This window comes from Lissotriton vulgaris, chromosome 8 (genome assembly GCF_964263255.1).
Source record: "Lissotriton vulgaris chromosome 8, aLisVul1.2, whole genome shotgun sequence".
Classification (NCBI taxonomy): Eukaryota; Metazoa; Chordata; class Amphibia; order Caudata; family Salamandridae; genus Lissotriton; species Lissotriton vulgaris.
The window spans coordinates 655,333,242-655,359,269 of NC_141696.1; the positions used below are offsets into that span (position 1 = coordinate 655,333,242).

The 26,028-nt window shown below is 46.3% G+C and overlaps 1 protein-coding gene across 1 annotated transcript in view; it reads left to right on the forward strand.

The window, feature by feature from the left end:
* Nucleotides 1-26,028, forward strand: part of CRYBG3 (crystallin beta-gamma domain containing 3) — a 1,124,543-nt gene that overhangs the window by 580,650 nt on the left and 517,865 nt on the right. Inside the window, exons 14-15 of the mRNA XM_086936146.1 lie at nt 8,814-8,923; nt 11,099-11,225. Coding sequence (XP_086792272.1) covers nt 8,814-8,923; nt 11,099-11,225 — 237 coding nt within the window. The remainder of the gene's footprint in view (nt 1-8,813; nt 8,924-11,098; nt 11,226-26,028) is intronic.

The following is a 26,028-nucleotide window of genomic DNA, read 5'->3' on the forward strand; positions in this document are numbered from 1 at the left end:
GGAGTGCGGTGCCCCCAGGTCGCGGTGCGAGCAGTGGCTCGGTGATGGCGTCAGCAGGCTTCGTCGGTGAGACCAGGGTCGTGTTGCGGCGCTGCCCTCTGCGGTGCCTTCGGGACCTTGAGTCGGCAGCGGCGTCGTAGACGGCGGAGGGCTTGAAGTCTTTGCTGTTCCTGAGTCTTCTTGAACAGGGGGCAACCTCTACCTCAAGCCCTTGGAGATACTCAGCACAAGTAGAGAAAGTTCAGTGTCCTTTCACTGCCCAAGGCAGAAGCAGCAGCTGCAGGCCAACCCAACAAAACAACAACACAGCAAAGGGGCAGTTCTCTTCCTGGCAGCTCTTTCAGCTCATCTTCCTGGCAGGTTCCTTGATTCCAGCGAGTTCTATAGTTCTGGTGTTTGGGTCCCCCTTTTATCCTCAATTTCTCTTAGTTCTCTGAAGTCAGAGAGGCCTTTGCCTAGTCCAAACCAGTTCTGGTCAATCTTGGAGCACTTTGTTCACAAGACTCCTTCTTTCGTTTAACAGTGTAGGCCAGGGACATCAGATGCACCACAGGAGGTGGAGCCAGCATTGTGGAGGGAAGGCACAGCCCTATTCAGGTCCCAGGTGCAACTCCTCCCACCAAACTACATGTAGATCTTGCTATTCAGCCCTGTGCTGACTCACCCGGTTTCCTGGAATCCCCTAGCTCCTGTCTCTCAAACTCCAGACAAGGAATACACAACCTAGAAGAGGCAGGCTTGGATGGTTAGACAAGAAAATACCTACTTTCTAAAAATGGTATTTTCAAACACAAAATATTAAAACCAACTTCACTAAAAGATGTATTTTATCACTCTGAGTTCAGGCATACTAAACTCGAATTTCTACCATGTTCCCTCAGTCAGTTAGGATTATAGGATGTAATAATCAAACTGCTTATTCTGGCCTATGGGGAACAGATAGACTTGCAATAGTGAAAAACGAAGTAGGCTGTAATTCTCTATCAGGACATGCCACACACACCAGGGCATGTCCTACCTTTCACATGCAATGCACCCTGCCCATGGGGGTACCTTGGGCCTACCTTAGGGGCAACTCACATGTAGAAAAGGGAATGTTTCGGGACTTGCAATTGTGGGCACTTGCCAAGTCGACATGGCAGCCCCAGGCTGCGCACAGGCTCTGTAAGGGCAGGCCAGAGTTACACTTTACGGGTTGTTGGCGTGGGTGGCACAATCCAGTGCTGCAGCGTACAAACAGCATCTGATCTATAGGTCCTGGTACTCGCAGTGCACTTTACTAGGGACTGACACATAGATCAAATAGGCCAATCATGGAAACACCAATTCATAACACATTTCATACAGGAGCTCTTGCACTTTACCGCTGGACAGCAGTGAGGAATCATTACACCAGCAAAAACAGAGTCAAAACAGGAGGTCAGAAAACAAAAAGTCAGAGGAAACACGCCAAAAGATGCCAAGTCTAACAAATAGGGTACAGCAGTGGTTCCAAACTTTTGACTCCTGAGGACCCCCACTGAATCCCTACTGGAAGCCGGGGACCCCCAAGCAATTTGTACAATTTAAATTTCTTTTTAAAAACGCATTTTGAAGCAGAGGCAATTTCAAGAGGGAGACAGTCTGAATTGGGTCTATTGGCATGGACATGTATGCATACAGCAGTGTATTATTTAGTGGTACCCAAGGGCTTGTGGAAAGTGAGCCATCGGACTGCAACACGAAAATCCTACTGCTGATCCTGGCGGCATCTATTTTTACCTGCCTGCCAAGTAACGGTAACCTATACACATGTGCCTTTCAACGTTATATTGCTTTAATTGTATTACCTGTATTTTCATTGTTGTGTCTGTGATTGCTGTTGTCTGTCTTCCCCCGCTGCCTGTATGTGGTCCGTGCCCCTTTTTCTTCCCTCTGTTCCCCTCGCTGTCCCCGTGCTCTCTCTGCCCGGTCTTTCCTTCTGTACCCCTCGCTGCCCTGTGTCTCTGCCCGGTTTTCCCTTCTGTTCCCCTCGCTGCCCCCATGCCTCTCTGCCCGGTTTTCCCTTCTGTTCCCCTTGCTGCCCCCATGCCTCTCTGCCCGTTCTGCCTTCTGTTCTTAGCTGCCCCTATGTTTCTGTATTTTGCCTCTGTGCCATTCGTTTTTTGTGCCCGTCTGCCCTCTTTGCCACTCGTTTTTCCCTCGTTTTTGTGCCCCTTTTGCCTTCTGTTCCACTCGTTTTTCCCTCGTTTTTTGTGCCTTTCTGCCCACTGTTCCACTCGTTTTTTGTGCCTTTCTGCCTTCTGTTCCATTTGTTTTCCCCTCGTTTTTTGTGCCTTTTTGCCCTCTGTTCCACTCGTTTTTTGTGCCTTTCTGCCCTCTGTTCCACTCGTTTTTCCCTCGTTTTTTGTGCCATTCTGCCCTCTGTACCACTCGTTTTTTGTGCCTTTCTGCCCTCTGTTCCACTTCGTTTTCCCCTTGTTTTTTGTGCCCTTCTGCCCTCTGTTCCACTCGTTTTTTGTGCCTTTCTGCCCTCTGTTCCACTCGTTTTCCCCTCGTTTTTTGTGCCTTTCTGCCCTCTGTTCCACTCGTTTTCCCCTCGTTTTTTGTGCCCTTTTGCCTTCTGTGCCACTCGTTTTTTCCTTGTTTTTGTGCCCCTTTGCCTTCTGTTCCACTCGCTTTTCCCTAGTATTTTGTGCCTTTCTGCCCTCTGTTCCACTCGTTTTTTGTGTCTTTCTGCCTTCTGTTCCATTAGTTTTCCCCTCGTTTTTTGTGCCTTTTTGCCCTCTGTTCCACTCGTTTTTTGTGCCTTTCTGCCCTCTGTTCCACTCGTTTTTCCCTCGTTTTTTGTGCCATTCTGCCCTCTGTACCACTCGTTTTTTGTGCCTTTCTGCCCTCTGTTCCACTTTGTTTTCCCCTCGTTTTTGTGCCCTTCTGCCCTCTGTTCCACTCGTTTTTTGTGCCTTTCTGCCCTCTGTTCCACTTGTTTTCCCCTCGTTTTTTGTGCCTTTCTGCCCTCTGTTCCATTCGTTTTTTTGTGCCCTTTTGCCTTCTGTGCCACTCGTTTTTTCCTTGTTTTTGTGCCCCTTTTGCCTTCTGTTCTGCTCGTTTACCCCGCTGCTGTGCCCCCTTGCGGCCCCGCCCCCCTGACTGCCCACTGCCCATTCGCTGCCCATGCCTCCAGATTGTATTGGTGTGGTCCTGTGTGCTGTGAGGACGCATGGGCGTTTCATTTTTCACAAGGACAGGCACTAGAGTCCTGCGGACCCCCAGGGAATGTCTCACGGACCCTTGGGGGTCCGCGGACCACAGTTTGAGAAATGCTGGGGTACAGGATCCAGGTACTGGCCGAACTGTAGAGAGTGCAGGAGAAACTTTTGTCTATGGCCTATTGAGGCCGACGGCTAAGCAGTCACAAGGTCTCTCTGCGCCACAGCAGGTATCAGGCAATGAGGGAGGCACCTCTCCTGGGGTTTCCAACCTCTGAATGGCTTTAGTTACTCATCAGGAGGCAGAGCCAAAACCACGGGCAGAGGATGAGCAGGCAAGACAGGTTGCATACCAGAAGAAAGGCTATAGTGGAGGGGGCCTGTTAGTGAGATGTTCCCCTGCAGCCGATTGGAACACAAGGGTACCCCTTGGTTTAAGATACCCAAGCTCCACGCCAGGGGCATGAAATCAGAGTCTGGCCCGCCTCCAGCCACAGCAATCAGAACAGGTCTCTGCCAGCAAGAAATGTAGAGCTCCATGGGCCTCAGGCACAGCAGCCAATCCGCTCAGCCCCCGTGTTATTTTTTCACCTCTAACTCTTCTCTTGGGTGAAGGAGCAGAGACAGACTGTATCACCTGGGATGTGCAGTTGAGGCCCAGCTAATCTGCGTTTACAGAGCCTCAGGGTGGGTAGTTTGGTTTTCGGGTTTCCCCCGGGCTGTAGTCTTCTTCAGAGCCACCTCTAGATGTCCAAGGGATCGATGGGCCACATCCCCACAGGGGGAGCGCTGTTGCACCGTCACGTGGAGCCTCGTGCTTCTGAGTGGTTCCTCAGCCAGGCTCCGCAATGATCAACAGCAGAGCGAGGCCCACCTTAGGCAACATAGAAGCATCCAACCCCACCAGATACAGTTCCGAGTTAGGCAGTAAGCGGGTCTACCACGGCAGGGCCGGGCGATACGAGTGCTGCCAGGCATGATGGCACCCAACAACCACAGAGAGCCTCTGCTGTGCAGTGGCCGGTGTCGTTGCAGGAGGGAGAGACAACCCCTTCAGAACAAGGGCGGAAGAGCAGCCTCCTTCTCACGGCGATAGATCGCCCTCTCAGCTGCCCTGGTGTGGTCGATGGCACTGGATAGGCCACAGGAGAGTCGAAGAGCAGGCGAAACACATGCTACTCCAGTCCCACCTAGGCCACACCGCCATAGCTGTATTTAACAATAATGTGATATGTGGAACTGCAGACAGCATTTACTGGCAAATCGTCTTATCTGCCTGTTTCTCAGTAAATTCACAAATATGTAGAACTTCTTTTTTGATGCCTGCGCATATACCTACATGTATCTGAGTGATTGAAATGAGAGACTAGAATGGAATTGGTGGGGTGATGAGCAGTAAGCTGAGGTAACTTGGGCAGAGCTGTTCTTTAAATGGATATTTAGACACTCTGGGACCCCCCCGCCCACCTTCATCTAGAAATGGGGAAAACCGTGTTTATTAATAGGGCAAAACTCAGGTTGCTGCTCTATTAGGCCAAGATGTAGACTAAGGATTACGTGATTCCACTACCTGCAGCGTAAAAAGATGGAATCATCAGAATTAGGAAGTCTTCTTTGGTTGGTGTTAAATCTATATTCATGTCTGTTTTCCCCATGTGCTGAAAGCTGCCGGGTGGATAAGATGCACATGGCTTTTGACATAAAAGTTTAGTATCAGCAAAGGGTGTTAGAATCCTCGTCCAAATATCATACAGTGTCCCAGCACCATTCTAATTTAGAATATAATGCCTTTTAAATAAAGGAGTTTAGAGCTTGAATACTTTGATCTTCTCCTAAACCTAAACTTGGAATGGCCGCAGAAGTGACTCAGATAAACACTGTGACCGAACAGTAACTCGATAGCCCAGTGGTGAGAACATATTAGTTGGAAGCCGGTGCCATTGGAGGGCAAGATATTGGAAATTATTTTGTAAAAATGACACTTCTGAATTTGTGGTTTATACTTAGTGTGCTGGGATCTGTAGCTATAATCTGAGCTGTGAATGTGTATAGTCCGTTCTAATTAATTTTGATGTGTGTGTGTGAGAAGCTGGCCTGGTATATGATGTCCACTAATGGCATGGTGAGCAAACAAATGATGGATTTAGGCCCAGATCTGTACTGGGGTGAATGTATGACATTGTTCTGCATTCTGACCATCAACTGTTGTTTTTGCATTTGTCACCCGGAGTGGGACGGGTATGCTCAGACGTGAGTCCCGTGCTCTCCATGCCACTGGAAACAAGCTGTCCTGGCTGATGAGGGCGGAAAGCCCAAAACCGGTCCTAGGATGCTTGTTTCCAGTCCAGGGAGGACCTGGCTTGGCAGTTCGGGCTGGACTGTTCCCATGGGGCACAGGGTCAAGACTGATTTGCATATGGCTGGGTTCAAACTGGAATTGCATGGTGAACAAAAAAACGATGGATTTAGGCCCAGATCTCTGTACTGGGGTGAATGTATGACCTTGTTCTGCATTCTGTCCATCAACTGTTGTTTTTGCATTTGTCACCCCGATTGGGACGGGTCTGCTCAGACGTGAGTCCCGTGCTCTCCATGCCACTGGAATCAAGCTATCCTGGCTGATGAGGGCTGAAAGCCCGAAACCGGTCCTAGGATGCTTGCTTCCAGGCCAGGGAGGACCTGGCCTGGCAATTCGGGCTGGACTGTTCCCATAGGGCACAGGGTCAAGACTGATTTGCATATGGCTGGGTTCAAACTGGAATGGCACGGTGAGCAAAAAAACGATGGATTTAGGCCCAGATCAGTGCCCAGGAGGCAGTGTGGCTGAAGATCTTGGTGCAAGACATTGCCAGAGGTTGGGGCTTCTTGGAGCCCAATGCACTTGTCACAGCATTGCCAACAAGCATATGCACTTGCAAAATTATGCGACGCACAAGGGTTCGGTTAATGCAGCCCCCACAAGGGATTCTGACCTCACGCTTGGTGAGACGGCAGCTCGGGTCTCAGGAGATGTAGATAACCACTGCCTGTGTTCAAAGAGACGAGAAACGTACTTAAAACCTTTACGAACTGTAACAGCTGTAATCTGGTCTATGCTATCTTGTGCCCATGCGACATGATCTTCGTGGGCCAGACCAAACAAAAGATCAAACTACCGATCTCGCAGCACCGTAGTAGGATTAGATGCAAAACCATCAACGCTCCACTGGTTGAACACTTCAGGGAAAGAGGACACAATGAAAATGATATCAGATGGACTGTAATTAGCCAGGTGATCATACCCCCAAGAGGAGGGGATCTGACGAAAATGCTCATTAAAGAGAAACTGAAATGGATCCTGAGAACCGACAGCCTGAATTCGGGGCTAAATCTGCAAGAGGACTGGACCAATTTGTTGTAATTTCTGTTAAAGTAATTGTCGTTGTCATATGCCAGTGCTTTGTGCTCTTTTGCAATGTAATATATTTGTACAGCCTTCTTTTAAATTTTAAATTTTTCTTAACTTTCTGATATATAACTTCCCTTCAAATTTGTCACTGTCGCGCTCTATCATCACCACTTTAGCTTACACCTCCCCTGCATGAATCTAACCCACCTTAAGATGGCCGCCACGTTGTCCGTCGTTTATTTTTAGTACTTCAGGAGATCAGCCCTAGCCTATCGTGAGCCTTCTTCCATTTCATATTGTGCAACTTCCTTAACGGCACGCCAATGCATTTGCCTGGAAGTCACTTCTGCCGACTGACCCGGTAAGCCCACACCAAGTGGAAATTCTGTAATTTTGAGTAATTATCCTGATGGATGCACGACTGATCCGTAACCTTACTGTTTCCTTCCCCTACTCGTCTCCTCTAGGCGAACTTTCGCTCTCCATAACGCGACCGAGCACTCTGCTGGCATGTTGTCCTAAGGCTCCCAATTGCGGGTAAGATTCTTTCTTGCCCTTGTTGTTCATTTTTTACTGGTACTGCCTGTACAGAATGGCGTTGTACAACCCATCCTACCCTGTCTTTTTATTCACAGGATGTTTGGTTATTTAACCTACTGCTCTTCACCTTGCCCAGACTCATTGGCTCGGACTTAATCGGTAAGCTCCTTGGGTGTAAACATGTCGGACCCACTATTAGAGCACTGTGTTGTGTTCGTTCGCCCACACGGGTATATAGTCACCAAGTATGAGTTCCCCTTTTTTAATCTGCCTCGCATTTTAGTCGTTTTTTTCACGGAGTTAACATGCTATAACACGTTGCCCGGTCTAAGGCACAACACCTTGTCTAGGTCTATAGCACTCCGTTTCACTTTTCATTGCACCGTCCTGACTCCCTCACTCTAGTTTAGGGTTTATAGATCGGCACTAATCAGCTTCCCTGCGCCATCCAGCCATGCTCACTTTTACTCACCACAATGCCGAAGGTTACTGCATCGGACTCTTCGCACGGTTGGTCAACTTATGTGGTTATATCCACCTATGCCTTTCCAGGTTAAACCACCCAACCATTGTACTGTAATACCTCGTCACCATCACCAGTATAACAGTATTTTCGCGAACGTGCACAATCCTTTGGTAACTTTGTTTCTTAATCATTGTCAGATCAGTAAATCTGTTCTTTTTATGCCTTTCTCTCTACCTTTCTCTACTAGGCTATAGAGGCTTATACTGTTTAGGTATTATTTATGTCCTGATGATGATCCCCTTGATTTTATAATGGGATCGAAACGCCGTCGACTTTCCTGAGCACCATATACTAAAAACGTATATCATGTGTTATATGCTTGTAATGGTGTGAATTGAATTTCTGTTACACTTCTAATCACAGAAATCCGAAGCTTTTGCCTAAAAGCCCTGTTCTGTTTGTTTGTGATTTCTTCACCATGCCAATTTGTATGTGATAGGTTACAGGCTTGTGCCCCACTAAGAAGAATTGTTGAAGGTATTTTGTCTGTGATTTTTTCAAAAGTAAAAAATGTGGACCTCTGTCCGGCTGGACATGTCATAATTAAATATAGTATCCATTGTGTCTATATTGATTGTTGTGTGAACATTGCTTATGCATGGGACCACTGTTGTTTAAAAAAAAAAAATGAAACAGAACTAAGCTGTTGAGAAGTTTTCCTGAGACACCATCATCTCAGTATTTTCCATAGTGTAGTTCTAGCTACTGAATCAAAAGTGGCTTTCAGCTCGACAAAGACCATATGAAGGGATGATTTTTTTTTTTTTTGTGGAATATATTTCCGGTAAATGAAGTATAACCTCATTACCTGATCCATGGTGCCCTGGCGTCTTCTAAATCTAGATTGGAGGTGGATTAAAATCTGACTATCGGTGATCCAATTTTGCAACTTTGTCAGGACAGGCTTGCCAAAGACTCTTCCTACTCGATCCAATAATGAAATAGGATGGTAGTTCGCTGGATCATCATCCAAGATGCTGGATCGTTTCTGTGCCTTTCTTGTGCAACGGAACTATGCTTGCTTGTTTCCATGAGGCAGGGTTCTCCTCTTGGGCCCAGAATGCATTAAAGGTAAATAACAAGTGTAACTTAAGTGTTTTAATGTTGCTTTATGCTGAGTGGGTTGTGTATTTGTGTGTTTGACGTAATCCTTTGTGTTTCTTTTTTATAGATAAAAGCCTACAGTAGTGAACATTTCCATGGACACTGCACTGAATACACGTCAGAGGCTTCTGACTTCAAACCAGAGGTGCCCTGTTCCTTCAGGGTTCTACAGGGATGGTAAGAATTATGTGTTTCATTATGGCTAAGCAATTGCAATGCCTTTTATGATCCAACATGCACGATCTGATTTGATTTAATGCCAAGTTTGCAGTATGATGCTTACTTCATTCAAGAAAGTTTACAAAGGAAACTTTATGCCATCTAAGTAGTTCGTATGGTTTGTGGGCTCTCTGTGAGATATAAATGCACTGCACTTCACTTTTTAGAGGACACCCCTGTATTCAACATAAAACACCAGCCTCTCCATTGGTGCATTTTCACTTTGAGCTACCATTGCGCATGCAGAACCCTATGTCTACGTTAATCCTATGTGCAGTCTATGGAATGGTCCACATTGGTATTGGCTGCTTACTGGATACGCTGCACGGTAGCCTGCCAAACATTCAGCCTGATGGAAGGCCTCCTGGAGAGCCAGCCCTTTTCTGAATGGTTTGTTAACATTTCTCTTCCACAGTGCATTTAAGAGGAACTTGGTTTAAAGTTAGTGTTGTGGTTATCATTCAAAGCTGGTTATCTCATGTAACCTACGTTTTAGACTCAAGACACAAAGCTTTCTAGCCTTATGCAGCTAACCTCCTATCTTGTGAGACTAGAAATAATAGTTGTATGCATTTGTATGGAACTGACGTCTTTCTTAGAGCTGGAATCCACATGGATGAAACTTAGAAAGGCCTTGCATATGTGACCACGCACTTGTGAGTATGGAGACTGTCCCAAAGAAGAAGAATTAACTGAGTATTGCCCTGATTACAAGCTGCACAGTACGGGCGGGTGGTAAATCCGCACCCTTAAAAGCTGGTACAATGTGGTATTACTACGTCAGTGCTGTGCAATTACAAATCTATTCCTATAAAATGCGGAATAACTACATAGACTCAGCTTCGTGCAGAATTCCACACAGTATTTCATGTTCTAAGGGGCTCATAATTACCACCTGCTTTGAGAAGGAGATAAATATAAGCAGGGGGACCGGTGAGGGAAGAGGGAGGGTGCCCAGAGGAAACTATACTCTGGCAGTGGGAAGCATAAGATGCTTTCCTCGAGCCATGGCTGGGGTTGGTCAGACTGTCAGGTACAGAGAAGTGGGTCTGGGTTGCAGTGCATCCCGACCTAAAGTGATCTTTATGGCTCAATTACCTGGGTGTAAAAATCAGGTCTGTTGTTCCTGCACCAGTAAATCCAGATCCAGGAACAACGGAGCAGGATTTCATACAGGAAATTCAATCTGCTCAGCTCCAAATTGGGACCTACTAGTAAGGGTGACTTGGGGAATGTCCCCATAATTATCAGTCCAGGCGAAATTCCTCAACTCGTAATGAGGACCCATATCGATTCTCATGAATCTTACCACAGCATACTATTGGAGCAGACATTTTACATTTTCAATAAAATTATGAATTTGGTTAATTGCAATTGCTTTTCCTCTTGTTTATATATTAATGTTTGTGCTTCTACAGCTTAGCAAAGCCGAAATAAGAATATGCATTTAAATGGAAATGTGTTAGTATGCTTGCTAATATATCGCACTATTACTTTACTCCTTGTTCCCAACCATCTGTTGTCGTTGACTGGTCAGTGACCAAGACTCTTTAGCACCACTTGTATCTGCTAGCATCTCTTCGCTGTCTTCCTAGTCCCCATGTTGATACACGTCCAACATTGATCTCCTGTACTTTCTCTCTGTCCACCATCCTTTCTGCTACTGTAATACACATGTAGACTGCTGGACATGTGACCTCGCTCGAAATACCATGCTTTCTAGAGTGAAGAACACAAGGACAAAGGACACATTCGGGATGAAATTACTTGCAAATAAAAGAAGTTGGGAGATGGACACATTGGTTTAATGCCATAGTTTAGTGTTTCTCTTCCGTTCCTATACTATACCTCCTATAGCTGTCCTTTAAATGTTACATTGTAAGCCAATTTTGCCTGGTTTAACCTCGCCAATATCCAACTAGAAAAATCCTGGCCTGCTCGGGTTGCAGTTATCAGCAATCGTGAACTGCTTTCGGCATTTGTGAAACTTTCTCTGTGCATAATAGTGTTTGCATGATCTGAACCCTGCTTGCCATCGAGCCTTGTTATGTAATCCAAAAAGAACAGTGTATGCTTTATAGTACCACGTGAGTAACCTTGCTGACGGGCTTCCTGTGCATTATCATTCTGCAGCTGGCTGCTAGGACACCAGGGGGACGCCGCAGAGGAGCAGTGTGTGCTGGAAGAGGGCCCCTACCCTGACCTGGCTTCCTGTGGCTGTCCCACGGCCCACATCACATCCCTGAAGCCTATAGACTATGTAAGAAGAGACATATAATGTTATATTGATTAACACAATACGGTGCATGTTAATAATAGCTGCCTCTCCAGTCCACTGCCTTTTACAACGTTTGGCTTGGGTTCCTAAACATATTCTTCTTCTAAGCCTTTATTCCATGTTGCATTCTCTATATGCTTTCACCATGTTTTCTCTTTGCACTCTCCAGCTTGCAGCATCTAACCACGACTTATCCACAACACGGCTAAATAAAAGTATAATATAATGTGTTGTGGAAATTATAAAGTATAAACATTCAAGATCATCTGTAGTTTTATTTTTAAAGGACCAGGGTTCCTTTCCAACTGCAAATCAGCAAACACTTTTTGGGAGGCCTTCATTTTGCCAATTTTGAGGAATGAGTCCATCTTTCTTTAAATGATCTCTATTGCGCAGGTGCAAGCGTTAGCAGAGTATATATTCTAAAGACAGATCAAGGAAAAAAGCTGGAAGAAACAGCCCTGTTTGTGGGAAACGTTGACTCCATCACATACCAGATTTGTGCAGGGATTGCATTTCAAAGGTGTGCGATAATTAACACATGGGGTATGTTGACCAAGTGTGCCCGTGTGAAGTTTTCTGCCTGCACAACCATCTGTTTTCATATACGTAGCAATTAGAAGTGGTGCAAAGTTTATCACACCCATTAATTACCAGGGGCGATGCAATTCGATTCCTCCGTTTAATTTCGGCAGGTCAAGCCTGTCAAAATGTAACGAGGAAAAATGCTTGAAACCTTCCAGGGTACTCGTAATCATGGTCTTTACCAGGTGCAGTAAATACCACTCCCTGTTGTGACCTACTCATTATCAGAGCCTTCGTGGATAATTTTAAATTAATTTGCAGAAGGCTTTGCTCCACGATCTCGCTGGCGAACTTCCAGTTCTTTCACTGTCCGCTTGCAGAAATGTGCGAGTGTGTCATGGAAAGCAAGGGATAAATACCTCGACAGTTCACACTTCTTTTCACAATGCGCCAAATGATTTGGCATAGAATATTTTTGAGAATTCAGTTTAAGCGCTTGTTCACTCACACGAGAAATGAATTCATAGCTTTGGATGTTTACAGTACATTGTATTCTATTTCTGCTGAGTGTTTTATAAATATGTTATCCTATACTTTAAGAATGAGATATGTGGGATAGGTGTTGGCTCAATATTATTGAAGATGGGTGACCAACAATATGATTAACATAGCAATATATGCTCTGAGGCAAAACACCAGAACGGGTGTGGTAGATGATAGAGACCCACGTCACTCTTCATCGTACGACTTTTAGCTTTTCCCAGCGGTATCTTCGACTCACAAGACATTTTTTGGGGCATACGAGCAAAGATAAGTAATCTGGATAAAAGTCACAAAAAGTAATCACTGGCAATGTTTCATCTCTGTAATCTGGCATAATGAGATCTAAATAACGAGTGGTGTGGGGGGAAATTAAAATACTGCCACCATCCGCATGGGGTGAAATTAAAATACTGCCACCAACCGCGTGGGGTGAAATTAAAATACTGCCACCACCCGCGTGGGGTGAAATTAAAATACTGCCACCATCCGCGTGGGGTGAAATAATACTGCCACCAACCGCGTGGGGTGAAATTAAAATACTGCCACCATCCGCGTGGGGTGAAATGAAAATACTGCCACCAACCGCGTGGGGTGAAATTAAAATACTGCCACCACCCGCGTGGGGTGAAATTAAAATACTGCCACCATCCGCGTGGGGTGAAATTAAAATACTGCCACCATCCGCTTCATTTTGTTGATGTGTTTTACTGCAATACAGATATAGCATTGCTTAGTTTTAGTTCTTCTTTTCCCAACATTGCTTGGTGTCTGCTTTGCACAGGATTCTCAAGGTGTGTCGGTTATTGCTTTAAATTATGTTAGACTGTTATTTGTCTTGGGCATCATCATGCCATATAATTAACAGAAGATTTTGGTAGAACTATGGAGCAGTAGGCCAAACCAGGAGCACATGTTTCAAAAATATTGTAAACCTTGAAGGCAAATTTACTGCAAGTGCATAGTTTCAACTGAGCTTTTTCATTAGCACCACTTAATTTAATTAGTACGTAAGGACACAGGAACAGATTTACCAACATTTTATGACGGGAATGCGCCAATTTTTTGGCACAGGCACAACTCAAAATATTATTTGTGATTTACAAACCCATGCAAATCGGATGTGTGTGTTTTTTTCTCACAAAAAAGTAATGCACGGCAGTACATAGCACTGCCTTGCATGACTTTGAGTAAGGGAGGCGTTCCATGGGTGGAGCATTGGTGTTCGCATGCCTCCACCCATGGATTTTGGCACACAAGAGTTACTAAAGCTAATGAACCTGACAATGCATTAAAAAGGCACGACTCCCTCAAGCAGGCGTAACAAGGAGAAATATCTTTATTATGAAAACAAGTGCATACACACATAGCTTATTACTGCAAGCAGTGCCTAGTATCTGGCGTCACTGTGTCTGTGCCCCATGCATGTCTCTGGAGGATACTTTAAGATATGTTGCTGTTTTCTTCTCCTCGAAAAGGCGGAGTCCTACACACTCCAAATTGTATGTGGGAAGAAAGGTTTTTAGCTTCACTGCACAGGAGAAATCTCATCACATCTTGTACAGTTTTAGCATCACTGGCATACCCTGGCTTTTTCTTTTGTATTTATTCTCATGTTTTGTGCATACCTTTATTATGTATGGGTGTCACTTTGAAAGTGCTGTATATTTACAGGGCCACAACCAATCCTACACTCTGGCCCTTATTACAGTAAATTTGGGCTTACCGATGCAGTAGTTTACTACAGAAGCATACATAACATGTATATGTATTTGAAGGTGGTCTCAATGGGAAGGCTCGTCACTAAGATGATTGAATAAATAAATAAGGCGTTTATGTGGAGCACAAATACACTTGATTCGTTCCCTTTAAGAAGGTCTCATTTCATGTAGGTGAGACTGCAAGTAGAGCTTGAGGCGTTGCAGCTGCTGGAGTCCGTATGATCAGTTTCCACACCGATGTTTTGCAGAGAAATCCCGAATGCTGGGGTTGCTTACCTGTCATCATAATTACTTTCAGTGCTTCTCTTCTGCATCAGTCTTTGACATTTTATTGAAGTCATGAAATACGAGGCAAGCATCCCATCATCTAACAGACCCGGCCCCTTTTTAGGTTTCGGCTGCAAAAAGCTGCGCAAGCAGCTTTTGCAGGAGAAATCTATTGAGTTACAGTATGTGGCTCTGGAATCCGCCCTCTGTTTCATTGGCTAGCTCCATAAATGAAGGCTAGCCATTGGAACAGAGAGGCGTCCGTCATGGCCGGACCAGATTCGGGGGCGTTCCCGAGAATTTTTGGCTTTTGGCTACGTCATGCTACGTCAGCCAAAAGCCGGGAACGCCCCCGAATCTGGTCCGGCCGGGCCGTGCTTGCTGCTGTCCTGCCTTCCTCCGTGTCCCTCCTCCCGCCGTCCCCCCTCCCCTCGCTGTCCTGTGCACGTTTCCCGCCGTCCGTGTCCTCTCCCGCCCCCCTCGTCCTCTCCCGCCCCCTCCCGCTGTCCGTGTCCTTTTCCGCCGTTCGTGTCCTCTCCCGCCCCCCTCCCGCCGTCCGTGTCCTCTCCCGCCCCCCCCGTGTTGAATCAGAAAAGCCCATTGGTCACTGCCCGATTGTCCTATTGGCTAATCCGACTCTGCCCCATAGAATTCTACAGCGTGGTATGACCTTTGCACCAACTTGTGGGCCAAGGATGTGATGGCTCATTACGTTTCCTTTTTCTGTGTCACCAGACATATCTAACTGCTGTTTCCTGCATTGTTATAGTAAATAATCTATTTTGTTTTCTAGTCCGTGTGTTGTTAACCCTTTAGCTGTGAGATGCTGGCATTTGGATCTGAGACTACCTCTGCCTTCCAAGCCACTAAGCTGCTAACCTATGTCTGCCTGCAAAAAAAAGGCCGAAGGCTAGGAACGACATTTTATTTTGCCTTTTACAACTCTGCGCTGTGGCATCATGACGTAGAATACAATCCTCTTTTTTTCCGACCACCAGCACGTTACCTCTTGGGCTTATAGTTTTGCTGTCGAGTTTCCTAACAGACTCACACTCCCAGCATAGCAAGTGTTGTTGGCTCGAGGGATTACACGTGGTATGCAGCCACTAGTCAGCTATGTTTTAAAATGTCAGTCATCTTTTCCATTTACAAAAACGGCTTGTTCCATCGGTAAAACCCCAAGGGTTCACTCTCTTACTCACATATAGTGCATTAAAACAACGCTCTGGAGAGGCAGACGGGTACCAACCTCTTTGGAAATGTTTTGAATGCTCTCACGCACCAGGAATTGTGCAACGCCCGCCTTGGTGCTGCACCTGCTCAGAATGTTGAGGGCCGCCGGTGACTGCACCCCAAATATGACAGATTAATATTCAGCTGGAGGTAGGTCGGGCACAAGACACGGGGGTTTCCGGTGTCCTTCCACGCTCTGATTTACTCATTCAGGAACTTCTCAGACACAAACAAACTAAGAATACAGCGTGTCTGGCGCGCGCACCGCCGCTCGAGCAACCCCCGCGATTTGCTGTTGACTGGTCCTGGTGGAGCTGTCCTTTGGTGTGTTATTAAGGTGTTGGACGGAGGCTAGTCTGTAATTTGCTCATTGTGCTAAGTGCCGGGGCTTAACGCGGCCCTCCCCCCGGTCCCGGGCACTGCCCTGTCATGTCTTGCGGGCGCATTCGAGAGATGCTGACAGGGCTGTGAGTGGGAGGCATTCCAGATTGTTTACTAACATTGAGACACATTGGAGCGCGATGGCCCAATAACGTTTGTCCGCAACATTTCAGGAATGTCGGGGTGCAGCCAGGAGCACTTAAATTATTGAAGGTTTGTGTAGGCGGGTGCTCCGAGTCCCGTTTGGTGTCGTGTTAGCATGTTTGACTTCAGCCATCTGGACAAACGGCATGAGGGCAGTGATAACCTAAAATAGGAATTTGCATAATTCTTTCATCACAGAGCACACATATGTTAGCTGTGCGTGGTTAAGTAATCTTCAAACTGACAGAATGACCTTCCCAAAGGGCATTAAAGGTTCGTCTAAGTCTTCCGCAAGAGCACTCTTTTTAGGTTTCGGCTGAAAAAAGCTGCGCAAGCAGCTTTTGCAGGAGAAATCTATTGAGTTACAGTATGTGGCTCTGGAATCCGCCCTCTGTTTCATTGGCTAGCTCCATAAATGGAGGCTAGCCATTGGAACAGAGAGGCGTCCGTCATGGCCGACCAGATTGGGGGCGTTCCCGAGAATTTTTGGCTTTTGGCTACGTCATGCTACGTCAGCCAAAAGCCGGGAACGCCCCCGAATCTGGTCCGGCCGGGCCGTGCTTGCTGCTGTCCTGCCTTCCTCCGTGTCCCTCCTCCCGCCGTCCCCCCTCCCCTCGCTGTCCTGTGCACGTTTGCCGCCGTCCGTGTCCTCTCCCGCCCCCCTCGTCCTCTCCCGCCCCCTCCCGCCGTCCGTGTCCTCTTCCGCCGTTCGTGTTCTCTCCCGCCCCCCTCCCGCCGTCCGTGTCCTCTAAGCTGAATCAGAAAAGCCCATTGGTCACTGCCAGATTGTCCTATTGGCTAATCCGACTCTGCCCCATCGAATTCTACAGCGTGGTATGACCTTTGATGACACTGAAATCTTAGACAAACCCTAAGGGGTCAAGCATTGCCGGCCTTTGGTCTTGGGAAAGGCAGGCACGTTGATCGATGTGTTCAGAGACCAATAGAAGTGACCAGCGTAATGCCAGGCAACTGTTTGTATACAAGTAGGAATAGTGAGGAACTAACGACTGGAAGGCGGGTAAAAGCTCATATTCGTCCAATGCGAGCTCCATGGGCGGGGTTTGCTCGCAGGTGAGAGCGGAAGAAAATGGTGTCTGTTGGCGGCTCCCGGTGGCAGAACAACTTTACGGTTTTAATTTATATTTTAATACTTCTCGCGGAAGAACAACTTTACGGTTTTAATTTATATTTTAATACTTCTCGCGGAGGTCTTACTGGCAGACCAGACTGACGAATATCTGAAGCCGGAGTCCGGTTTTGTAATTTAGATGTGTTTTGACTATGTGGGTAGATCCGGACTGACCATTCTGCCGCCCTGGTATTTAAACGTCAGACAGCAGGCTAGGTGGTTGCTTTCAGAGAAGGATGGGCTCCCGAGTACCATGGCCTTATTTTAGCAACAATCTCCTGCGGGGTAGGGCTAGAGTGATCGTTTTCTTTAGTGTTGATTTTGGTTCCTAGCCAGACACTGGAAATGGGGTCCGTCTTTTTAACCTTATGGATTTGTACAGAACATGATCTATCTTTGCAAATAATGTACCTTCCCTCCGTCACAGATTACAACATTATCTAGGAACATTTTGCGACCACCCCCTGCAAATTGCCACAAGTCCTGCGAGCTCGGTAAGGTGCTGCGCCGCCTGCACACTCACCTCCTGCACACTGGGTACAAACTCCAGCCGCCCCTGCACACACTACACCCCTGCCACAAATCGTGCGAACTAGGCATGGGGCTGCTCCGTCTTTTTTCACGTGTCTGCCATCTGAACTGTTGGTACTAACTTCTGCCCTCACTGTGGACAGTTGCTAACAGTGTAGACCAACCATGTCCTTTGATTGCCATCACTTTCCATTCGTGCTCTGCACTCTTCAGTTATTTACAGAGTCTGGCACAGAGTCTGGCACAGGGACTTATCTTTGAGGTTCTAGTTTTAAAGGTCCCCAACAAAGTTGCTCTGAAAAGCTCATGCCTTACATTAAACCTTTTCAAGCCCTTTGGTTGTAAACGGTACAGCAGCTACGCGTTGATTTCTGATGGTTACTCTGTTAAAGAAGCTATTCGTTACTTTACATGTCGGGTTTTACACAGGGATATGTATTGAAAGTAACCATTGTTAATATTTTTCTTCATTAAATAATTTGACAGGTTGGATTTTTCTACTTCATAGTTTGCACCACTAAGAGAAATGTTATAAATAGTCTGTATTTAGAGTGTGTTTCTATTCTCTTGTTGACAGTCATTAGAATGAGTAATGAGACTCCTTAGCTCAGCTGTCTTTTGAAGGCAAATGATCCTTCGTGGTTTACACCGAACAGCATGAATCCTCTGTCATGTGGTTAGCCTCACTTCTACACTCGTTAGTCTAAGGTCTCTACTTCTGCTGATGGTCTTAAGAACGTAATACAGATGCTTTAAGGCACAACCATGAGAATGAATTGTCTTTTGTATGTAGGAAAAACCTTTACTATTGGATAAGTAATAAATACAATTTTTATCCTTTACACATTTCACTTTAATCACACAAGCCTATCTGCTTCGAGTAAAGTGTACAGGGTGTGTGTTCACTTGCTGTAAGGAAATGCGGTTCTTTCTGAAATATCACATTTAACTTCCTTTCCAGGCCAGTTTACAAATAGAGCTAAAGCAAACCTGTACTATCAAGGCCAAGCTCTGTGTGTGTGTGTGTGTGTGTGTGTGTGCGGCTGGCTGTGTGTGCGGCTGGCTGTGTGTGCGGCTGGCTGTGTGTGTGGCTGGCTGTGTGTGTGTGTGTGTGCGGCTGTGTGTGTGTGTGTGTGTGTGTGTGTGTGTGCGGCTGGCTGTGTGTGTGCGGCTGGCTGTGTGTGTGTGCGGCTGGCTGTGTGTGTGTGTGTGCGGCTGGCTGTGTGTGTGTGCGGCTGGCTGTGTGTGTGTGTGTGCGGCTGGCTGTGTGTGTGTGCGGCTGGCTGTGTGTGTGTGCGCGGCTGGCTGTGTGTGTGTGCGCGGCTGGCTGTGTGTGTGTGCGCGGCTGGCTGTGTGTGTGTGCGCGGCTGGCTGTGTGTGTGTGCGCGGCTGGCTGTGTGTGGGCGCGGCTGGCTCTGTGTGTATGCGCGGCTGGCTCTGTGTGTGTGCGCGGCTGGCTCTGTGTGTGTGTGTGGCTGGCTCTGTGAGTGTGTGTGTGTGCGCGCGGCTGGCTCTGTGTGTGTGTGTGTGTGTGACTCTGTGTGTATGTGTGGGTGCAAATGCAATAGGTCTCACATTTGCGAGAGATTAAGCTATTGCCATTGTATATGACAATGCCATTTATTTATCTGTTTCCAAAACCAACACATAAATACAAATGTTGTCATTTACAATGCCAATAGCTCTAACTTTTCCAAAGGCGAAACCATTGCATTGTAAATGCTTGTTAAATGGGTGCTGTCAATGGGCCTTAACCGAAGGCCACCTCTCTCCCCGATTGCAGTTTTGTTTGTGCTCATCAAGCAGACACAGAAACACAATCAAAGTTCGTGAAGAGTGAAAGGAGGAGGGTAATGGCTATGATGAAGAAGATGAAAACTAGGGCTTGCGTTATAAATACCTCGTTAAATTACGACACCATTTTAAACCCCTTGCACAGGCGTTGCACTTATAAGTGGGTCGGAGTGTTCCGACCACTCTGCGTTTTCCCCAAGTAAGTGTTTGCAGGTCAAACCTGTCTTGACAGAGTGAAAAGGTTCAGTAAATACCAGCACATGTGGATTTTGGTCCTTTCTACACCCAAACCCTCTAGTTATTCCCCATTAAAATGGGGAAAATATGTAGTAGGTGCTATTTATCGCATGGATATCGACATTTAAATAGTCTGATAAGTAGCACCTGTTCTTTGACACACACAGAATCGAGGTTTAAGCGTAATGAAGGTTAGCAGTAAATATTCTGGACATTCCCTCAACCTCTTTGAATTTCAATGTAGGGATGGAGCAAACTGCCCCTCCAGTTGTGAACAGAAATTCAGGACCGTACACTACACTACAGGGTGCTGGGATGCCGTTATAGTGAATTATTTACCTTGAAATTATTAAATCAATAACAATTACAAGATCATTCAAAGTGTAGAACCCCCATCCCAATGACTCATCCAACAACTTACTCCAGGGCCATCCGAGGCCTGTTGCACTTCCTGACACACCATTTGGTGTCTGGGGTGGGACTTGGTCCCCCAGCATCCTCAGCGGTGCAGGACGCAGGGACAGCCTTCCTGATGCTGTAAAGGCAACGTTGCACTCCCGGGCGCCAGCGTGCCTGGGCCCAGGGCAGGCCCATCTGGGCTGTTAAAGGCTGACACCCCCCAATCCCCCTCCCCCACACCTCCCCGACTCTTCTTTTCCTCCCTGGACAAGTGAACCGTTTGACTCCTCATGTGCCTGGAACCTCGATTTAGAACTATATTCTTCGTGGGCATAGTAGATGCATGTCTTTCAAGAATTTACAGGACCAGCCTTGAGATCCAGGGATCTTAGACAAGACTTTGAACTCAGAGGTAATACCTTGGTAGATAGCACCCCTAATAGACAGGTGAGACATTATTAATCTATTATGGGGAAATGAAGATGATTGTGTCACCCCCTTTCCTCTGTTTCCATTGTTTATGTCCTGGAAATACTTGCGGGGATCGTCTACAATGAAATAGTTAGCTGAGCAAAGATTACCATTAGGTTATGGGGCATGATTAATACCTTTGGTTACGGGGAAAACACGGGCAGTAATACTACACACGAGGAGGTAATGTTGCCACAAATTAATACATCTTGTCCAGCCATGTGTATTAATCCTGTTTAGAGTGCCAGTAACAAGCCTACCTCGTTAAGTGCCACAATTGTTCCGGAGGACTCCTCCCTTTCCAAAACTATAGCTGCGAAAAGAAAGAGTTCCAAGTAAACAACCCGTTACGAAAAGGAAACAACCTACTCGGGCTGCCAGTAGTAGCAATCAACTACTTTCATGGATACTGCCTCCTCAGTCAGTAATTACCTCTCAGCTTCAACCTCATCACCTCCCTAATACTCACATCCCGTGTGGTGGGATCACTGAAGGCCCATCTGCTGCCCTGTCATTGCTATCACTTGAGAATCTGTGTAATAGATTTGGTAGGCTCCTTGATGAAAAACTTAGACCGTTGATGGAACGGTTGGAGAGTTTGGAGAAGAGATTGGGCAATGCTCGTATTTCTCCTCCATCCTCGGATATCAATAGGGATGGCAGCAATTTAGCTCATGACAGTTCCTCAATACCATTTAATGGGCCATCTCTGCCTCAGGTGCTCATTTTACAATGATCTCCTGGTACAGATCCAACTGATATCAGTCAACGAAAGCAACAGAGGCTGGTTCGACCAACTGAGCAAATAACTATAGGGAATGGTCCAATAACCGCCGGCAAACTTTCACAGAAGGAACTAACTTTTAGTAATAATCAAGGAGCTAGACCTAAAACAACACTAATGTAGATCGCTCCAGAGAAGATAGAAAGTATGTGCCTATCAATGATGCTTTGGACCTACCACCCGCTGTTTTCCCATACGTTTTGGTATTAGCCGGCTTACCAACTTTAAGAGAATCTCTGCAAGAATCTTGGGAGGAGTTATGGAATACATGTATTGACTGGCTTGGTAAACATAAAAAATGTCATCCTGCTTACAGCAATGACATATTGATGGTACGGAGGGTGGGATGGGTCAATCTCTCTGGAAAGAACATTGGAGGCGACTGCTTTGGGGTTAACGCTCGTAGGCCTTCGAGTGTGCGTAATATATTCAAGCTGCAAGAAGACACAAGTGGCCATAATTCTAATATTTGTAGCCTCCCTCTTGGTTATTTTTACAGACCACCAGTATTGAGAACCCACAACCCCCACCAACTTTTGTGCAATGGAATCAATTTTTCACTTTAGAGGGCCTTGATGGACTGGATTGATTGGAGATTAGGTCTATAGCTAGGAAAAAGTCCAGTATCTAAAGTGTTGGCTTTCAAACCTGTCTCTGAGATGTCGCTTAGCCAGAGTACAATCTTAAACCCTGATGATCATACATTAACAATTCTGAGTTGGAATGTTGCAAGGTTAGAATCAAAGCTGTCATGCCCAGACTGGCTTCTTTTTATCAGTCAGTTCGATTTCCTAATGTTTCAGGACCAAAACTTAAGGAGTGAGAAGTCTTTACAGAAGATATATCCTCATCTTCCCAAACAAAATGCTTCAACAAACTAAAGGAGGAAATATCTTGAAAATCATAAAGTGCATGTATATGGTCTATCCGAGACCGGTAAGTAATGGCACCCAGGTAAATCAGTGCTCACCTTACATTTGTCTCCCAATTTACCTGGGTGCCGTTACTTACCGGTCTCGGATAGACCATATATCAATCAATCAGGGGTTTATAAAGCGTGTTACTCACCCGTGAGGGTCTCAAGGCATTGGGGGGGAGGCGCAGCTCCAGATCAGTCGGAAAACCAGGTCTTGAGGTTCTTCCTGAAGGTGTGCAGAGTGGGGGAGCGTCTGATGTTGACTGGGAGCTCATTCCAGGTCTTTGCTAAAACGTAGGAGAAGGCTCTTCTGCCTGCTCTGGTTCTGCGGATGCGTGGGGTTTTTGCCAGGGCAAGGTCGGTGGTGTGGAGGTTCCTTTTGGGTACATGGAAGGAGACTTTTGTTGAGGCATTTGGGTCCGATGTGGAGGGATTTGTAGGCATGGGTGAGTAGCTTGAAGGTTACTCTTTTCTCGATGAGGAGCCATTGGAGGTCTCCTAGGTGTGGGGTCATGTGCTCGTGCCGTGAGGTTCGGAGGACGAGTCTGGCTGCGGTGTTCTGGATGGTTTGGAGCTTGTGTGGCAGTGTTTTGTTGATTCCGGTGTAGCGGGCGTTACCATAGTCCAGTCTGCTAGTTACGAGAGCGTGGGTGACAGTCTTTCTGTATTCGTGGGAGATCCATTTGAAGGTCTTGTGGAGGATGCAGAGGGAGTTGAAGCAGGTTGAGGCAACGGTGTTGATCTGGCGGGTCATGGTGAGGGAGGAGTCTAGAATGATGCTGAGGTTCCGGGGATTGGTCCGTGGGGGTGGGTGGCTTTCAGAGGGCATGGCCACCAGGAGCTGTCCCACACCGTGGGGAGGGACCAAGGACGAGGACCTTGGTCTTCTCCGAATTCAGTTTTAGGCAGCTATCGCTCATCCAGGCTGCAACGTATTTCATTCCTTCTTAAAAACTGAGTCTGGTGTCTTCGGGGTTCATAGTGAGAGAGAGAGAGGATGAGCTGTGTGTGGTCGGGAGGGAGGAGTCTAAAATGATGCTGAGGTTCAGGGGATTGGTCCGTGGGGGTGGGTGGCTTTCAGAGGGCATGGCCACCAGGAGCTGTCCCACGCCGTGGGGAGGGACCAAGGACGAGGACCTTGGTCTTCTCCGAATTCAGTTTTAGGCAGCTATCGCTCATCCAGGCTGCAACGTATTTCATTCCTTCTTAAAAACTGAGTCTGGTGTCTTCGGGGTTCATCGTGAGAGAGAGGATGAGCTGGGTGTGGTCGGCGTAAGATACTATGCTGAGCCTGTGTTGTCAGACTATGGCGGCAAGGGGGGCCATGTAGATGTTGAAAAGCGCGGGGCTGAGCGAGGATCCTTGGGGTACTCCGCGTTGATTTCTGTGGGTTCAGAGAGGAAGGGTGGGAGTCTGATCCTTTGGGTTCTGCCGGTGAGAAAGGAGCAGATCCAGTCAAGGGCGGTTCCCCGTATGCCGGTGTCATGGAGTCTGGTGGCGAGAGTGCGGTGGGAAATGGTGTTGAAGGCTTCGGAGAGGTCTAGTAGGATGAGGGCTGCAGTGTGGCCCTGGTCGAGTAGCTTGCGGATGTCATCGGTGGCGGCGAGGAGGGTGGTCTTGGTGCACTTTATGATATTCAAGATATTTCCTCCTTTAGTTTGTTGAAGCCTAATGTTTCAGGAGACATGGTTGACACATGAACTACACGTAGATGGACTTGTATGTCATTTTAACCCAGCAACTCATTCTAGGCCAGGGCAGGCAATGGGTGGGTTGACCATCTGAGTGAATGTCAAGGCAGGAGGCAATGTGAAGGTTTTAGAGCTAGTCAATACCAATTTTTAAGTAAGGAGGTACAAATGAGGTCCTACCATATACTTAATTTTTATAATAATGATTTTATTAACGTGCCTAACACAAATTTTCTAACCTTGTTTAAATATATATCTGCCTTCCAGAAAACTGTTTGTGATGATGGCCAGCTGGCCAGTTTTTGTCTAGGGGGTTATTTCAAAGCAAGATTGAGTCCATGAAGTTCCACCTTCGCTTTTGCAAAAAAATGCCACCCTCCACACCACCGATACCAATTGTGTACAAAATAGATCTGATGTCAGGGGACGTCAAGTGGCATCGTTTTTGGCTGTCCATGATCTAGACAATGTAATAAATATTGCTTGCACAGATATTGAAAACTGCCTACATTTAGGGACCGAGGTCGCACATCCACAATAGATTATTTCTTTATATCATCTAATCTTGAAGCTCTTTTGTTAACTGGAAGAGTTATCCCCTCTAGTTAGGGTGATCACAACCCAATCTAAGTAGTCTTACCCTGGCACCAAAACCTTCTTATAATAGGGAGATCGGGGCTGGTAACCTCAATTCCTGATTTGATGGCTTAAGATTAAAATGGAGGGTTATCACAATCTTATATTTATTCCAGAAAGTGATTAGTGAGAATCTGCCTGTGGTGCTCGCTTGTCTTGCCGAGCCTGATGCTGACCATCCTGCAGCAGTAGCCTTTGTGCACCTCAGCAACTGTATCAAAAAGATCTTATAATTCCTATAGGCCCACTTAATAAAAGGCCGAGACGATTCAACTGAGAGTGCTCTATCTCTAACCCCACTTAATGCAGTTCCGAGGATCCTTCAAGTCCTTGTAGAATCTCGTAAAATGTACAAGCGGATTCTACATCCAGGAGATGGAAACTATTAGATCAGCAATGGGATTCCCTACTACTAACAGCACATAACAAGAATAGCAAATGTTTCTAGTCAGCCGTAAAGGAGATGAAGCAATCGAGTAAGAGTCAAAGATTAGTTGCACCATCACAAGTCAGGCTTGGGAAGCACATTTTACTACTGTCTATGCCCTGGACTATCCTGATAGTAACCCCCTCCCAAAACCAAATTTTGCTCTAGTTCATCTGACCCTGGGGCAAGTTCAGGACACAATAAATGAGAGCACCGGGTCAAGGCCTTCTTACAAACAGGGCCCTAATCGATGTTTTCAAACACATTCCTGGATTCTCAATGCCTTCATTTTTTAATGTTTTTAATGCCCTCACTTTTGCCCCTGCACCTCACACATGATAAACATGAATTATAGTGCCCATTTAAAAAAAAGATTGCTCCCAGCCCAGTTGTTATAGGCCCATTTAACTAATAGATACAACTTTAAAATGTTTAGGCAGGGGTTCTATACAACTGCATAAAGGAATATGCGGTAGAAAAGTCAGTATTGGACCCCAGTCAATATGGTTTTAGATCCAAGATTGGCACTTTAGCAGTGCCTTAACCTTAATTTGCTAATAGGAAAATACACCATAGGTAAAAATTCCCCAATTTATTTAGCATTTATGGATCTGACCTCTGCTTTCGATAGTGTAAACCGTTCAAAGCTGTGGTCTGTCTTGTTAACCCTTGGCATAAATAAAACAATGGTGCACTTTCAGCATATTTGCACAGGGGCATGAACGCTAGAATAAGAAATAACTTCCAGGGGGAAGTGTCTAGAGATGTGGATATTTGTAGAGGTGTTAGACAAGAATGTGTATTGGCCCTGCTTTTATTCACCCTGTATATAAATGATTTTCATCCTTTTTAGGTCTCGCCCAAGCTATCGCGTAAGCGATGCTCTGGCGAGATATTAAGTAAGGGGCCTTTTAAAGTGCTCCCAAAGTCTGCAGGCAGATCGGGTACAGTGTATG